The 17,293-nt window shown below is 45.0% G+C and overlaps 1 protein-coding gene across 5 annotated transcripts in view; it reads left to right on the forward strand.

The window, feature by feature from the left end:
- Window positions 1-15,275, forward strand: part of SORBS3 (sorbin and SH3 domain containing 3) — a 131,868-nt gene extending 116,593 nt beyond the window's left edge. For 4 of the 5 annotated variants that reach the window (XM_061593340.1, XM_061593339.1, XM_061593342.1 and 1 more), the window contains 5 exons: window positions 2,226-2,351; window positions 3,967-4,479; window positions 9,546-9,625; window positions 11,306-11,412; window positions 12,405-15,275. In XM_061593340.1, the coding sequence (XP_061449324.1) occupies window positions 2,226-2,351; window positions 3,967-4,479; window positions 9,546-9,625; window positions 11,306-11,412; window positions 12,405-12,466 (888 nt within the window). In that variant the 3' untranslated portion in view covers window positions 12,467-15,275. The remainder of the gene's footprint in view (window positions 1-2,225; window positions 2,352-3,966; window positions 4,480-9,545; window positions 9,626-11,305; window positions 11,413-12,404) is intronic. The other variant, XM_061593344.1, reaches the window with a different exon arrangement.
- Window positions 15,276-17,293: the final 2,018 nt, after the last annotated feature.

The raw sequence follows: 17,293 nt of genomic DNA on the forward strand, positions 1-17,293 counted from the left end.
CCCCAAATGTTTGGACCTGGATCAGATTGGGGAATCTGAGAAACTGTCATGGGCAGTACAAAATACTCATTTCACAGGGAAAAAACTGGCGATGCTCAGAACCACCACCCCATCCCAAACAGGCATACACCTACTTACACCCCAAAACAATGATAAAGCAGACAAAACAAGAAGATAACCCAAAATGTCCCCCACCAAACAAGCCCCTTCAAAGCCTCTGTTAAAAAACAAAATAAGGAGGAACAGGAAGACTTGGTGGGCACCAGGGCATAGTCTAAAGCTGCAGCGGGTATCCACAGATGCCCTAATATATGCTCCAGAGACTCCTGCACTATGCTGGGGTTCAAGTGAAGAGTGTGGAAAAGGTTCCCTGTGGGAGAGAGCATGAAAACCACTGGTTTAGAGTAACCCCTTGGGTGAACAAATCCTTAGAGTTGTTACTTGAACAAGGAACCTTCTGAGGAAGTGGGAGAAAATGACCCCACATGCCTATGGAATAGGTGTGCATGGGAAACATTTCACTGTGGCCTAAAGTGTAGGTCTAAAGCAGCCTTTCCCAACTAGTGGGCCACCAGATGTTGTTGGACCACAATTCCCATCTTTCCTGACCATTGGCAATGCTGGCTGAGGCTGATGGGAGTTGGGGTCCAACAACATCTGGAGGCACACTGGTTGGGAAAGGCTGGTCTAAAGGTACACCTCTTTATCCTGGCCTTCGGCTCCTGCGATGTATGTTTTCAGAACCCACCCTATTCTCGTGATTGAAATATGTTTTAATTCTTTTTAATATTGTGTTTTTGATTTTGTAACTCTGGCACCTGTTGGTGAAAGGCGGGCTGTTAATATTAATAATAATAGTAGTAATAGTAGTAGTAGATGGGGAAGAAACACCACTGCACATGATGGTGATTCTCTGTGAGCTCCCAAAAAAGTCTTGGTGGTTCCCAAAACTCTCTAGGCAGAGAGTCCCATTTCCCAGCCTGTGTACACACCATACATTTAAATCACATTTAAGCACGTGACTTTCCCCAGAGAATCCTGGGAGCTGTAGAGCTACAGTTCCCAGAACCCTTAACAAACTACAGTTCCCAGGATTATTTGGGGGAAGCCATGTGCTTTAAATGCATGGTGTGGGCATAGCCAGGAAGACAGCAAAGAGTCTTGTGACACCACCAAGGCTAACAACAAGTACAAGCTTTCATGGTGGATTGTCTACATCATCAGATGCATGAAGCATTATACATACATCTCAGATATATACACATGTGGCTTGGAGGAGGGGGATTGTAAAAAGCAAAGTCAGAGGGAAATGAAAAGCAGAAAAATACAGAAAGTGATAAAGACTATCTTGGCTACTGCTCTAGAAAATGGCTTCCACAAGTTGCGCATGGAACTGAACCCAAGAACTGAAACTTGTGTGTGTGTGTGCGCTAGCCTGGGAGCCACAGGTGACAAGGCATTTCTTGCAGGAGAGTGAATGGAATACCATAAAGGCAGGTAAATGAATGGGCTGGCAGAGGAGGGACAAGGCACTCTATCCTCCTTCTGAACTCAGCATAGAAACCTGGAGGGCTGCTGGAGGAGAGGAGCCCTTTTTTCTGCAAACAGGCCAAGGGTGGCATTCCCTTCCAGGCAGCCTTCTAGAGGGCCAGAAGCAAAAGAGGGCAGTGCAATGGATGCACATTTTGTATAGTACAGTAGGCTAGTTTCTACACACAGTCATGCACCCTCCTCTCTCCTCCCTCCAGGCAAGCAAGAAGCATTAGCAGAGTTCAAGGACACATTCTAGCCAGGGAAAAACATTCAGAGAAGGGTGCATAGCTAGCCAGTGAGGGTCAGACAGAGAAGCCTGGAAGACCACATTTGACTGCCGAGCCTAAAACCTCTCTGCCCCTTCTCTATCAGTCCCTGGCAGTCTAGTTAAAAAAACACACCTTATAGACTAGTAACTTTTCATAGAATCATAGAATAGTAGAGTTGGAAGGGGCCTATAAGGCCATCAAGTCCAACCCCCTGCTCAATGCAGGAATCCAAATCAAAGCATTCCCGACAGATGGCTGTCCAGCTGCCTCTTGAAGGCCTCCGGTGTCGGAGAGCCCACTACCCCTCTAGGTAATTGGTTCCATTGGCGTATGGCATTGTCGTTTGGGTTTATTTACAAAGCTGGACTAAAGCCATAATTGGTTGTGCCATGCTGCCACCACTGCTGCCTCTCTTTCCAATAGGTCCTGCCTCCAACAGAAATCCCCAAGCCTATCAAATCCCCCACCATCCAAGTCCTGGAATACGGAGAAGCTGTAGCTCAGTACAACTTCAAAGGCGACCTGGCGGTAGAGCTGTCATTTCGGAAGGTACCAAAGTGAAATCAAACAAAGAACGGGGGGAGGAGGGGAGGAGGGGAGGGAGGATAGGGATGTTGTGGGTGGGGGGGAACCTAAAGATTGGCTGAAAAAAAAGAATTCCAAATCAGGATGAGGCCACTGACAAAGGGCTTCAGAGTCTGCTGTTCCCACTGCCTCGTGGGCTCCAGGCCAGCTCATTCCTTCTAACAGATGTTTGGTTGTCTGTTTCTGCTTCTCATAAAACTCAGCTCTGAGACAGCCAGCAACATTTTAGTGCCTTGGGCAGAAGATCCAAATGATGTCTCCCACAGTGATAAAAAAATGTAATAAACCAAATAATTAGCAATTTCAGTGCCCTTTTAATGGTAACCTCCAAATCTGCTTCCTGAGGCAGGCCACCTCAGTCTTCTCTAATAGCAGAGCCAGCCTAGACTGGGCTGTTAATACTTTACCTTGCTATCATTGCCTCCTTGGAGAGCTTTGCACCAAAGAAACTCCAAGTTCTATGCTAAAGATAAATTAACCAAATAACGTTTTATGCTATTTTGCTGGATTGAGCATCAATTATATTTTGCATAGTTTACACGTTTTGTTCTGGGCTTTATATTGGAGTTGATGCTTGATTTGATGGTCTTTTACAAAGAGCACTATAATAGAAGCAAGGCAAAAGAGATGGGCAAGTGGCATGTATGTGGGTTTATAGGACAAAGCCTCTGACTGGAAATAAGGAGAGGGAGGAACAGGGAGGGACAGCCATTGCTGAGATGTTTGGCCACTAAAGACAGGATCATTTTCCGGATGCTGCCTGAACATTTTCAGATGTCTCACAATCAGTGAGGACTAGAAACCCATCATTTTTACAACAGCAAAAGCTAAAGTCCAATTCAGAAGTTATCTCTTGCAGAGAATCCAAAATTTATGAATCAATTTATAATGGCAGTTTCAAAAGAAGGGACCTTGTGAAGTATGGATTTCCAATGTATATATCCCGCACATGCCTAGTTTTTTATCATCTCAGCTGGCTGCTAGTTCAGATAATGAAAGAGCCTGTTTTGGTTTTGTTGTTTTTGTTGGATGGAGAAATGAAACTGAGGCCAGGTCCTCTAACCTAACTAAGCAGCACTGTAGCAGAAGCAATTCTGATCTGAGGGTTGAAGGACATTCGGTACCTGCCTTCCAACAGACCAGCAACTCTGCAGCTCAGAACAATGCTGTCTCAGCATTTCTTTATCTGTCAAGTAGAACATTCCCACCAGGGTCATGGCTGGTCTTTGGGCCAAAGCAGAGCTGTTTCACATGTTAGAAAATTCCTTTGGGGAAGGAGCTTCTGCAAACTAGAAAACTGGATCCTCATTATAAAGTATGTGAGGGGTTTTGGTTTTATGGTTTTGCTGCATATACATGCAGTGTGCAGTTGCTAGGAACCTACAACCAATTGTGACTTTCCAGCAAATGCACACAGCAAAAGAACAAGTGTGTGTGTGTTCATCACATATTACAATCTACATGTGGGTTTCACAAACTCTAAACCACTTTTTGCAATGTGTCCAGAGTGCTTCCCCCCTGCCCAGTAGCAACCTCTTGCTCCTGAATGTGCTAATCTTTTCCTCTCCTTTGTTGCTAGGGTGAGCGCATCTGTCTGGTCCGCCGAGTGGATGGAAATTGGTATGAAGGCCGCATCTCTGGCACCAACCGCCAGGGCATTTTCCCAGCCAACTACGTGCAGGTGGTGAAGGAGCCGAGAGTGAAGAACTCGGAGGAGTTTCCTTCCTCTCCAGGCCTCCAGGTCCGTTCTGGCTCACCATCCCAGCCGCATTCCCCTAGCTTGGGCAGCAGGTGGCAGTCCGATACCTTGCCTTTGAGCCTGCAAGGTTCCCTGGCTGCAGACGTGCTGTCCTCCTCCTCTAGCCACTCTGGATTTACTTTCCCTGCATCCCCAAAGTTTGAACACACAGAGGCCGTGCCCTGCAAACCTCAGAGCACACCCAGAGCTGCGTCGTTCAGTCCCCAGAACCAGAGCCCAGTCGGAACATCCAGGAGCAGCCCACAGCCAGCCTCATCCTTCCAGATACAGGAGCCACTACAGCCTGCTGCCCCAACCTTGGCTTCACAACCGCGAGCTTTCCTCCCACTACAGGTGAGACGCTGGCTGTTATCCACCTAAGGCATGTCCTCCTTTCCCCTTTCCCCTCGTACAACAGTAGGCATCTCCCTTACCCTAGCTTTTAAGGGAGCATGAAACCCAGGGCCCACTCTTTGACAGGTATTCTTTACCTGGTCATAGCAATGGCAGGCAGCAATTCCTTCCCTTCCATTTCCCGGCATAGCATCAACATAGGCATTGTGGGAAACTAAAATAGCAGGCTGAAGCTACCCAGGACAGGTGTCAATGGGCCCTGCCAAGGTGCCAGGTCTCTGGCAGCTACCCAAGGGTGCCAGGTGCTGATGCACCAAAAGTGGTGTCAGAGAGGGCAACTACGCTTCTCTCTGAGAGGAAGCAGGAGTAAAATCTGCCCCAGAAAAGCTGGTCACTCTTGAAAGGCTAAGATTCCAGCTGTACATTAGTTTGAATGATGCAAACTAGAGAGATAATAATACTTTGCATTTATATAGCACACCTTGAGTCACTTCTTGGACATTATCTTGGTAATCCTTACCGCAGGGGTGGAGAATCCAAATGTGGCAGTCCGCTCCTCTCTACCTGACCCTCATGGCTGTCCCCCAGCCCCATCGCTTTTCCCCCTAGCCTCGTCCCTTACTAACCTTACCCCATGTCATCCTTGAATGCTTTTGCTTGGCTGGAATGTGTCTCTGGCTTGCCTGGATGGAGAGAGGTATGTGCATAGAAAATTCTGACTTCTGTGTGGCTGGAGTGTACCCAGCTGTGCAAAGGTGACCCTTTCTGTGCAGCTCATCCACTTAAGAATTGCACTCCCAATTTTTGTGAACACAACCAGCCTTGGCTCAGCCAACAGCTCTTTGAAATTTCACATTTACTTGGTTTGAAACCAGTGCCAGGCAAATGGAGTGTGCACCATAGAGATGCAAAGGTAGTTATAATTCATTATAACCAAGTTTCAATATTCGCATATTTTCAGTGTTTATATTATACAGCCACGAGAGTGGCTGTATACTATAGCCAGCGGAGATTTTTCACATTCCGCAATGTTAAATGGAAAATACCCCCCGCATGACATTCTGATGCTTCCCATAAGCTCATTTCAAAACAAAACCTTACAAAACTTATAGTTCTGAACTCAGAAAAGCTTGCTTAACAACCCTGTCAATTTTCATGGCAATACACAAAACAGTCAGAGAGAATCGAGAGTTCAAAGTCTAAAAAGAGAGAGAAAAACCTCAGAGCCCCTTTGGACTTTTTTCTGCCAGAGTTCTCATAATCTGTTGAAATTCATTAAAAATCAGCCATGTTCACAGAGTACCTGTAATCCTAATACTGACCTTGCCCCATACTCTGACCTTCATCTTCTGCAGTTTTAAAAGTTAAAAAAATGCCTGGTTGATTTTTAATTAATTTAAGAAATTTTGGCTGGAAGCCTATTATAACACAGGGCATGCTCAGTAAGGACCAACTGTCAGTGTTCTAAAAGCATCACAGCTGCTGGGCTTGGCTAATCAGAGGGCCACACCCATAACAGACTTGATTTCACTTGAGACAGTCATGGCTTCCCTCAAAGAATCCTGGGAAGTGTAGTTTGTGAAGGGTGCTGAGAGGAGACTCCTATTCCTCTGAGAGAAGGGTTTAACAGTCAGCCACTCTGATTGAAGGTCTCAGCACCCTTCCCTAACTACACTTCCCAGGATTCTTTGAGAGAAGCCATGATTGGCTTTGAGAGAAGCCATGATAAATTGTTTTAAATTGTTTTGAAAAGATGTGTTTTTAAATTTGTATGTTTGTTTTTAATGTTTTTAGTTATTGTAAACCGCCCAGAGAGCTTCGGCTATGGGGCGGTATATAAATACACTAAATAAATAGATAAATAAATAATGATTGCCCAAAGTGTAATAGAGGCCTGGTGTAGATGTGGCCAGGAACAGCTTTGTTTTAAATTTGGATGGGAGGTAGGGTTGCCAGGTTCAGGGCCTGAGACTGATCCTGTATCTTTAGGAGAAGAGAAAGTCAGCCAAGTGCAGGTGTTCTTGCAACACTGTAATGGGAAAAACCACAAGGTAGAATTCTCCCTTCCCCCTGCCCAGCTTTGCAAGATACAGAAGACGTCTTGGTTGCCAGGCCCAGCCTGGTCAGTTTTATTTATCCTAATCATGATTGCATAGGAGTAAATCCAATTCAACTCAATAATCATACAAATGATCAGACCTGCCTTTTCCCTCCTTCCCCTCTCCTCTCCCTGCCTCCTCCCCTCCCCTCTTCCTTCTTCCACCTCCCCTGCCCACTCCATTCCTCCGTCCCTCCCCCCCCCGGTCAGTTTTACCTATCCTAAGCATGATTGCACGGGAGTAAATCCCACTGAACTCAATAAACATGCAAATGACCACATCTGTCCTTCTCTCCTCCCCCTCCTCCCTTCCCCATCCCCTGTGGTCAGTTTCACCTATCCCAAGCATGATTGCTGTGTGTGTGTGTGTAAATCCCACTTAACTCAATAAGCATGCAAATGATCAATCCATTCTCAGCAAACTTGCACAGGATCCCATTTCTTACCTCCTGGATTAAAAAGCAGGGAAATTCACTAATAGGCAAAAAACCTTGCAGTTTAAGAATGTACCTGTAGCCCACAGATATTTCTATCAAACTTTAAAAAGCAGGGAAATTGGGCAGCTATAGTGAATGCACCAGGGGAGCAGGAGACCTGAACTCCTCTCTGAGATATTGTACTGCCCTACAAAGTTGTCAAAATGCAAACACAATTTGGGTTGGTCTTTCACAGTCCAATCCACTTGCTGTGTAGCTTGGAAGAATTTGGTAATGTGCCTCTGAGCATGTGGTGAGTGGTGGCAACACCTGTAATCAGCCCAGATAATAGAAAGAAGATATGTCCTGTGCTGATCTTGTTTTAGCCGGGAGGAAGCAACATTATTAAGACAGTTGATATAGTTGAGATGGTCACTTTAAATGTCTGATTTACTTTGCAATTTTAGTGAAGTTTCCTATAGGAAATCATTTTCTTTTGCATTTGTTTCTATGAATATGTGAAGTACAGCAACACTTTGCAAAATTTATACTAAAAATACTCCAAACGTAATAGTGGAATAATGGCACTGACTTCTGCAAAATAGTCTCCAGTGGACCTCAGAAGCGTCTCAATTTGCACAAGATAAAACAGTGGGAGGTGAAATATATTCTAGCAAAATTCTAGGTGTGATCTATGTTTTTAATTGACCATGCCCACCTTGCCTTAAATAAAGTGGTTTAAACATAGCAGGCTGAAAACATGGATCCTCTTTTTTCCAACAACTAGAGTCATTGCTGAAGTAGCAACATATTGTAATCAGTCTGATTTTACATCAAACTGCAGTTTCAGATTCAACTGTTAATGCACCCAAATAGAAATAGAACATTGGCTTTTAGTTTCTGGATTAGATTGGCCTATTCCGGCCCCTCATTGGGATACCTTCATTTAATATGGAAGGATCCTTTTGAGAGCTCTTGGATTAAGATGTTCAATGAAAAACTAAACCACATAGGCCTATCCTTAGATCTTTTGGCTCTATGGGAACCTGAGCAGGCTAAACGTACTATTTGACAACGGGTAGAGGATATAGATCACCAATACCTACTAAGGCGTGTACATCCTGTTCTCCTTCCTACTTCGGCTTAAGTTTTCGTTTTCCATTATATGCATCATACTTGGAAGATTTAGCTTTCCCTCACTATAGGTTTTTATTTTCCAGAGCGAGATTCAACTGTTTACCTTCTGCGCTTTTAACAGGTCGCTTCCAAGGTATACCAAAGGCTAATCGGATATGTATTTGCAAGTCACAAATGGTAGAATCTGTCGAACATGTGTTTTTTGTCTGTGAGCTATACAAAGAAATAAGGGAAAAATTCATTCTCCCATTAACATCAAGATATCCTGGTAGTACCACAGAGTGGCTATTACAATATCTTTTGTCCGAAAATGATAAAGCCAAGTCTGTACAAGTAGCAAAATTCCTATATGTAGCCCAATCTATTCGAAAAACCCAAGTAGTATCCCCTGGCCCTATTGAGGAAATTACTTTAGATTCCTTGTGATTTTAAATTATTCTTTTGTATGTATGTGGATCTATGATTGTACAGTAATAAACTTTGAACTTTAGAAATAGAACATAACTTCCAATATAAAACACAAAAGGCTGTCTTCACCATCACATGACAGTGACCAATAAAAAGGCTTTGAAATTAATAAAAATACTTTTGACACAGATTTCTAGGATGAATAAGGAGGGGGGGAAATTTCTGGTTTAGATTCTCTGTAGAAACATTAGTAACACAGGAAAGAAGCAAAGTAAGAAGAACACCAACAAACATAATTCTCCATCTTTGGAGATGGCAGCTGTTGCCACCACTCACCATATGCTCAGAGGCACATGTTACCAAATTCTTCCAAGCTACACAGCAAGTGGATTGGACTGTGAAAGACCAACCCAAATGGTGTTTGCATTTTGACAACTTTGTAGGGCAGTACAATATCTCAGAGAGGAGTTCAGGTCTCCTGCTCCCCTGGTGCATTCACTATAGCTGCCCATTTTCCCTGATTTTTAAAGTTTGGTAGAAATATCTATGGGCTATAGGTAAGTTCTTAAACCGCAAGGTTTTTTGCCTATTAGTGAATTGTATATTATATTGTTAATGTCGCTTCTATAGCACTTTTGCAGTGCACACAATGCATTATGGTTCCTAAGCTTGCTTATTCAGAGGATCAGCATCAGCATCTGCATTTCTTGGGGTGAGAGAATTCGCAAAGATTTCCAGATTCCTTCTTCCCCGCCTGTCATGTATAAGAGCTGGTATGTGCATATTTTACTGAAATTATTCTTGAGATTAATTGCACTCCCTGTTCCAAGAGCTCAGGACATGGTGCCGTCCCTCAGGGTTTTCCTGGTCGGCCTCTCCATCTGCTCCTACCAGTTCCCCTTACTTTAGCAGCATGTCCTTTCCCTGCATCTCTGTCCCAGCTTCCTGGTTCAGGTGGCACACTCTGTCCTCACCATGGCTTCTCCTCCCCCCTCCTTTGTCCACAGGCAGCTGCTCTTCAGGCTTCAAAATCCTGCAGCACTGGGCACGCCTCCGAAGCTCCCCAGTCCAACATACAGTGGACCCCGTAAGTGAAGGCTGGTTGCCAGTGGTGAGGAAGTGCAGAGAGGGAGCAGCTTTGCTCCTTCGCTTGGCAGCTGGCCAGGCCCATCCATCCAGCCCTGTGAAGTGACCCGTGGGGAGGGCTGGCTGCAGACGCTCCCCTGGGGTGTCAGCCTGGGACAGTGTCTGGATTGTTGCTGGGAACAAGACCCTTTTTCAGACGGGCTTGCACAGTGCCTACGGAAGCGGAAGCTGCTGGCTGCTCTACCTGTGCCTTGGCTGGCCTTTGCCAGGCATTACCAGCTCTCCTGCTTGAAAGGCCAAGACAACTTAGCGTTTCCAGCCAGAGTGCCTCTGCCCGCTCCCCCTCAGCCACCTCATGCTCCCCCACAAGATATCAGGGGAAGAGGAGATTGGGGGGGGGGAGGAGAGCAGCCCAGAGCGTTTGTCTCAGCACATTTCTCTTTCATGTGCAAAGCACATTTCAGTGGCTTTTATCTGCACAGCCTGCTGAGTGGAAGTATGGAACAAAAATGTCCTCTCCTCCTTATTCTTTGATTTGCTTTTGAAGTCTTTGCTATTTGAGGTACATATATATATATATATATATATATACACACACACACACACACATACACACGCACACACTTAATTGTGATTAACAAAACAGAAGTTTTTATTGTAATACCAAAATGTTTCGGCTTCCGCCTTCAACAGCTGCCAACATACAAATGCTGTTACCAAGGTGGCAGTTATAGAGTTTCAAGGATGGAATGCTCAGAGGGGCTTCATTTGCAGAAGCTAAGTAGTGCTGGTACTGTCCTCCAGGTTCAGACCATGTGGTGCCAATGTGTCCAGAGAATATATCCAAACGTTCTCCCTTTCAGTCAATGCTGCTGGATCCGTTGGCATCTCTATAGCTGTTATGGAATAGTCCAACAGGCTGTGACCCTCAATGTTGAAATGTTTTGCAACTGGTTGCTCCACTCTTTTTGTCAAGATTGCCGACTTGTGGTTTCTGAAGCGCGTGCGTAGGTCAGTTGTGGTTTTTCCTATGTATTGGATATAACATCCTGGTCTTTTGCATTTGATGACATAAATTATATTGCAGGACCTGCAGGTGATGTTCTGTTTGATGTAATATGTCCTGCCTGTCCTAGTGCTTGTAAAAGTGGCTGTCTCCCTGAGGTACACACAGGTGATACAGTGTTTGGAGTGATATATATAATATAATATATATTTATAATATATATATATATACACACACACATTTTTATTTATATTTATTTTATTATTACAGTTATGATGATTAAATTGCCTTCCACACATGTCTCAAGGCGATGTACAAAATACAATAAAAACAGTTAACAACAACAGAGAAAATAACAGCAGATAAATTTTAAAACAATACAAAGTAGACACCCATGGCAGAGGCCTGTTCATCCAGCTGGGAGATCTTAGCAGAACAAAAATGTCTTCAGCTGTTTCCGAAAAGTGCAGGTAATGGGTGCCTGTCATACCTTTTTCCCCTCCCTGTGACCAATACATCCTCACAACAACCCTGTGAGGTTGGTTAGACTGACCCAAAGTCACCCAGTGAGCTTCATGGCAAAGTGGAGATTTGAACCCTGGTTTCCCAGCTCCGAGGCCAACACTTAAAGAAACAAGAAAGGAAGTGCACTAACCTACAGCTTGTGTTGTCCAGGTACCAGGCGCTCTATCAATACAGACCTCAGAATGAGGATGAGCTGGAGCTTCATGAAGGGGACCGAGTGGATGTCATGCAGCAATGTGATGATGGCTGGTTTGTGGGTATGTCTCTGGGGAGAAGAGACCACTGCAAGGCAACTTGGCACCACAGTTGATGGCAGGGGTGGGTGGGTGTACAGTTCTAGGACTAGAATGTGGGGGGAGGAGTGTCGGTTGCTTCTTTGGGACCCATAGAGTTAAGAAAAGAGTACCATGACACAGAGGCCATGTCTGCATGTCACGCTAAGCCAAAGCATGAACATGGTGGCTCCCCAGGAGGAGATCACAGCCATTTTGCTCTTCTCCAGGCTTTTTAGGTGTGCAGTGCAGCATCTAAGCCAGGGTTTGCACTGTGGTTACAGATCATGGTTAAGGAGAGACCTTAACCATAATCCTGAGGTTGGATAACATACTAAGCCTAACCTTGACTTACCTGCCATCCTGTGCTGACCCAAAAAGCAAAGTGGGTGTGATTTCTTCTGCAGGAGCCAGCACGTTTGCATTGTCACGGGAAGCCATATTTTGACTTACCATGATGTGTGAGCCAGGCCAGAGTATCAGTATCAGACAGACTTCAGTTTCAGGTACCAAACTGAAAGAAGCCATTTGGCTTGCAGGAATGTGAGCTTCTCTGTGCCTGTATATCTGTGGTGCAAGCTCTATTTGCCTGGCATTGGTCACCACCCAAATGCCCACGTTTTACTTGGGAGTCCAAAAATGGCAATCAAATTGCTCACCCATTGCATGGTTCAGTGTAATGTAGGTTGGACAGAGTTCCTACCCTTCAGATCATGCTGCAATATGGCAAGAAGTCCCTGAGAGACCCCCCCTAAAAAAGTAGGATGGGAGGATACTACTGAGGACCTAAATGCTGGTACTTAATGTAGTGATGCATTAGTGGAGTGAATTCTTGACTTCCTTTAGAGGCCAACATTTATTTCAAAAGACTTTATCTGAACTCTCCTGGGGGGAAAAGTCTCTACTGCAGGGTAGGCAACTTTGAATCTCCTGTCCTCTCATCATGGATCTCTTTTGTGCCTTTGTTTCTACCCTAGGTGTGTCTAGAAGAACACAAAAATTTGGCACTTTCCCTGGAAATTATGTTGCGCTTGTGTGACTGCTCCTTGACCAACCCCTTGTGTGCCAAGTGGAAACTGAGTCAGAATCTTCTCCTGCCCTTGTATCCGGTTTCCTTGGAGAGGTGTCTTGCAATCTGTAGATAAGGAGCAGAAAGAGGGAGATGGTGTTGAGAGCCAGCTTTGACCTCAAGTTGTGTTCAAGCAAGGTTTTCCCGTTTGTCATCTGGAATCCTCTGTTCCTTGGCCACTGTCTTCCAGTTCTGTGTCTTGGCTTCCTTGTATGGGGTGATTGCAGTCTTAATTCTTTTTTTCCAGTATTTATGAAGCTTCATTCTTGCCACTCTTTCCATGACACGTAAGAGATTTGGGTTGAGCAGACAATGCAGATAACCCCCTGGGCCCTTTACCTGCAGCCCCAACTGAGTTTCCTCTTTGTGAAGAAATCTGGGAGTGTCATCTCTTCTGCTCTCTCTCATAGCAGCAACACAAGGCGGAAGTGGACTGTGACCCTATGACCCAAATACTGCATTGGTGTTTTGGAGACTGTGTAACCAATGTCCCAGCACAATTGATGGGCTGCTTGGACCACCTGAGCACCCGCACCCCTCTATGTGCTCTGCAGGAACCCTTGGACCCTGCCAAGAGGAGGCTGTGCCACTAACTGTATGCAGTGTGAGAGACTGCATGGCCACCAGTATTACCATTTTTGAACCTTGTTTAACCTTCCTCAAAGGCTTTGCCTGCTGGACTTTCTTCCAAATGACCTGTCCATCTAAAGGACTCATTTAAGAAGTTTGATCTGAAATGACTTGCAATCATTCCCCTTTCTTATCAGAGTTAGCAAATTCATAGGCCTACTGCACTGCTGGGGCCCAGTTTGGGCATTCCTTCAGCTTAAATTGTCTGTTCCCCCTTGAGATGCACCCTTCTTACTGCTGAGCTGCATTTTGAACACTTGTTGCAAAGAGTTTAATATTGATTCTTATCGTTGGAGTCATAGGAGAGAAACAAAGGGGAGGGGGGTCACTCCTCTTACAGTTACTGACATTTGTGCTGGTGGCCCCAAGCAAAAAGCAATGAGGGTATTACTGCTTTTGCATAAGCCCCCATTGTCCGCAGCTCCTTTCTGAATATGACAGCAACAGAAGCCAGGGACCACTACAGATGTGCAGGACTTCCGTCCTCTCACTGGAAATCTTGGCCTGTTTGCCGAAACCTTTCATCTTCTTGATCTTTCCATTCTGGTGGTCTCCTTTCATCTCCAAAGTCAGGGGTCAAGATCGGAGGGAGATTTCTAGGTTTAAACTATCCTCTAGCAGCTGGAGTCTAGCCACAGCATGAGTTCTCAAATGGCTGGGGATATGCAGCTGTGGAGTCAGAGTAAAAGAAGACAGTGGGGGGATTGTATCAGGCCAAGAACACTGAGACGTCTGTGCCTCCTGCAGCCTCTTGCCCAGTGCTAACAGTGCTGTTCTCCCTACTCCAGCTAGGCAGTGCTGTGTGTGTTGAGACAGGCCCAGCCACTGGAGAGAGAGCGTGCAGGTTGAGACCAGCCCTGCTGGAGCTGATTCTCTCCTCAGTATAAACAGGCTTTGTTTTCAAGAAATAGCTTGGCAACATCTTGCAGGTTCAGACTCGGCATCCTACTTCGGTGGTTTTCAGATTCCCTACCTTCAGGGAAGCCTTTCCTGCTCCCCCCCCCCCCGGTATGCCTGTGCCTCAGAAGCCAGCACATTGCAGAGGATTCTGGCACTTGTTCTAAGTCTCACAGTGCACTGGCCAAGCCTACTCATCCTCCCTATTTAGGGCCAGCCGTACCATGAGACAAAGTGCCTCAGGTGGCAGCTGCTTGGAGGGCCCACAGTGGCAGCCCCTCCCCAACAATTCCCCTCTGGAGATCAGAGCTGTGTGCCACAGGTGGGGAATGCAGAGAATTCAAACAAAAAGAGGAGTGGAAATTGCCGATGTTCACTTATTCATCCTGTGTCCAGAACGGAAATCAATCCAGCGAATATGATCGGCATTGACTGTTGGTTGCAGTCTGCAAATGACACATCATTGGTTACATTGCCACCCACCCCGTTTGCATTGCATTTCCTTTGCATCAAATGAATGGTGTGGAATAACGTTATGGCAAGGTCACTTACGTGATTTAACGTAATTTTGTCACAGCAGAGAGCAAGACAAACAATGTAGTTTTTAGTGGAAGGCTTAAGTGCAAGGGAATGGAAATAATGCTGCATGTAACAAATATAGGGCAAAAGATGCCTTCGTACTTCCCTAGCCATTAAAACCAGCTTGCACTGGACGATGCTATCTCTTTGCTATCCCTTTGCTATCAAGTGTCTCAGTCCATTCAACTTCTGTGCGTGGAATTGAAGGGGAGCACCATCTTGTTGTTTGGCTCAAGTGGTGAAATGTCTTGAGCCAGACCTGCTTTACCAACCCATAGAAAGTGAGAGCGAAGCCTGAACGTCCTCATCACTCCCCTTGAAGCAGCACGTTTGCAGGGGGAGATTGGTAGTGACTGACTGGCAAGCTTTCCTTTTGGAGAGTTTGCCTCTCATTACTGATCTTGTTGACAACTGCTGAGGAGCTTGTGAGGACCCCAACCACTCCCACCCCCCAAGTCTGAAAACTGCAGACCTAGCCTGTTGGATAAAGACTGTTGATCTCCCTACCTAGACAGGGGGATTCTGTGGAGATGTGTTACGGCTGTGGTGTACACCACCACTAGACTTGGTCAGCTTGTATAAGGAGAGTGTCTGTTTTGTTCACTCTGGGAAAAGAGGATTGTCATTATTGCCTGTACAGCTTGTCCTGCCAATAAAATGTTGCTGAGCTAAACTTGCAGTTCAGAGTGTGGCTGTTACCTCCCTGCGTTTTGACATACCCAGACTGAAGAGCCCACAAAGGCAGAGAAAGAGAGAACCATCTTAGGTGGCTGATTTGGGTGTGACATTACAGATGGGAGATGAACTGACCTAATCTGAAAGGCCCTGTCCCCTGGAAAGTTATCCTGTGACATAGTGCAGGTCTTATTTACTTTGTGGAACATGACCTGGAGAACTTCTGCCTTGTGTACTTTTATAGAAAAGCGATATATACATTCATTCATTCATCATCATCATTGTGCCATGTGTTAATTTGTGAAATGATGCTGTTTGGATTTTCTGCCTAAAGCTGTGTGCACAACATACATTTAAAGCACGTTCTCCCTCCCCCAAAGAATCCTGGGAACTGTAGTTTGTTAAGGGGGGTTAACTGTACAGTATCCAGTATTCAGTAGCCTATTCAGCCTATGGCAGCACCATGAAGACTCTACCTACCTCTACTAGGGTGGGGGCATGAGACCTGACTAATCTCTAACAGCAGGGACAACATCCAGTCTCTGCCCTTGGACCTTGAAAGTCATGAGTGCCTCAGAGATGGCCGTCAAGCCCCTGAGAATTCCCTGCAGCTTTAAGATCAAACTGCTGCTCTTATCTTCCAAGGATTGACTGGCTATGTGCCTCTGCAGGGCTGTTAGACTTGGAGGGTAGAAAAACAACACCCGTTTCCACCATGAGATACAATAACATCAGAGTTTAAAATGGAAGATTAACAAAATCCCCAAATAATTGGGGTATATGTGTGTGTATAATTTCATTTGCAAATATTTCAAGTATTGGATTGTGTGAGACAGAATGAGATGGAGATGTGAAAGGAGGTTATGAAGTATTATTGAGAAGAGTAAATATGGTAGAAGGAGCAAGGAAGGACTTGGGCAGGGTTTGTCTGTGTGGAGAATCCATTTTTAATAATAATAATAATAAATAATAAACTTTATTTCTACCCCGCCCTTTTTCCAATAGGACTCAGAGCGGCTTACAACTAAAAAACAACACCGTTAAAACATACAGAAATATACAATTAAAAATAGAATTAAACTATGAGAAAAATTAAAACCATAAAACATACGTTAAAAACAGCTGACAATTTAAAATAATAAAATCATATACTATAGTCACCAATCCTATGACACTTAATCCTGGTCGTTCTCTATCCCAAATGCCCGTTGAAATAAAACAGTCTTTACTTGGCAAGGAGGGAGCTAATTGCACCTCACTTGGAAGGGAGTTCCATAGCCTAGGGGCGGCCACCGGAAAGGTCCTATCTCGTGTCCGCGTCATATGTACTTGCGAAGATGTGGGGAGCACAAGAAGGGCCTCACCTGAAGATCTCAAATCCCGGACAGATTCATATAGGGAGATACGATCTGTCAGCCTGGACCTGAGCTGTATAGGGCTTTGTAGGTCAAAACCAGCACTTTGAATTGTGACTGGAAACAAATTGGCAGCCAGTGGAGCTGTTGTAACAGGGGAGTTGTATGGTCCCTGTAACCATTTTTAGGTCTTCTCTGTTCTCTTACACAGTCACCAGCCATTTTTGTGGTTCTTTTCCTGTCCATTTAACAACAGCTGGGCATGCAGAAATTGAGTAGCTGAAGGTTATCGCATCTCTTTTATTTTGTTGGTAAGAAAATATCTGCGTGGTACATACCAACCTATTGTAAAAGGTTGAGAGCACGACTAGTAAATTTTTATTTATTTTCTTACATTTGTACCCCACCTTTCTTTCACCATAGAAACCAAGGCAGCATTGCATGTGGTTCCCATGTGGTCTCCTATCCAGGCACTGGCCAGATCCAGACCTGCGTAGCTTCAGCAAGGTGATGGCCTCATGTGCCTTCAGACCAAAATAAAAATTGGCAATCAGAACCTCTGAGACTGCTGAAATGCTGCCTTCAAAAATATCAGCATGAATCTTCTCTCTGTCTCTTTCTTCTCACCCTTCCCTGCCCACAAAAAAATGAGATGCTTGTT

Source organism: Rhineura floridana, chromosome 12 (genome assembly GCF_030035675.1).
Source record: "Rhineura floridana isolate rRhiFlo1 chromosome 12, rRhiFlo1.hap2, whole genome shotgun sequence".
Classification (NCBI taxonomy): domain Eukaryota; kingdom Metazoa; phylum Chordata; class Lepidosauria; order Squamata; family Rhineuridae; genus Rhineura; species Rhineura floridana.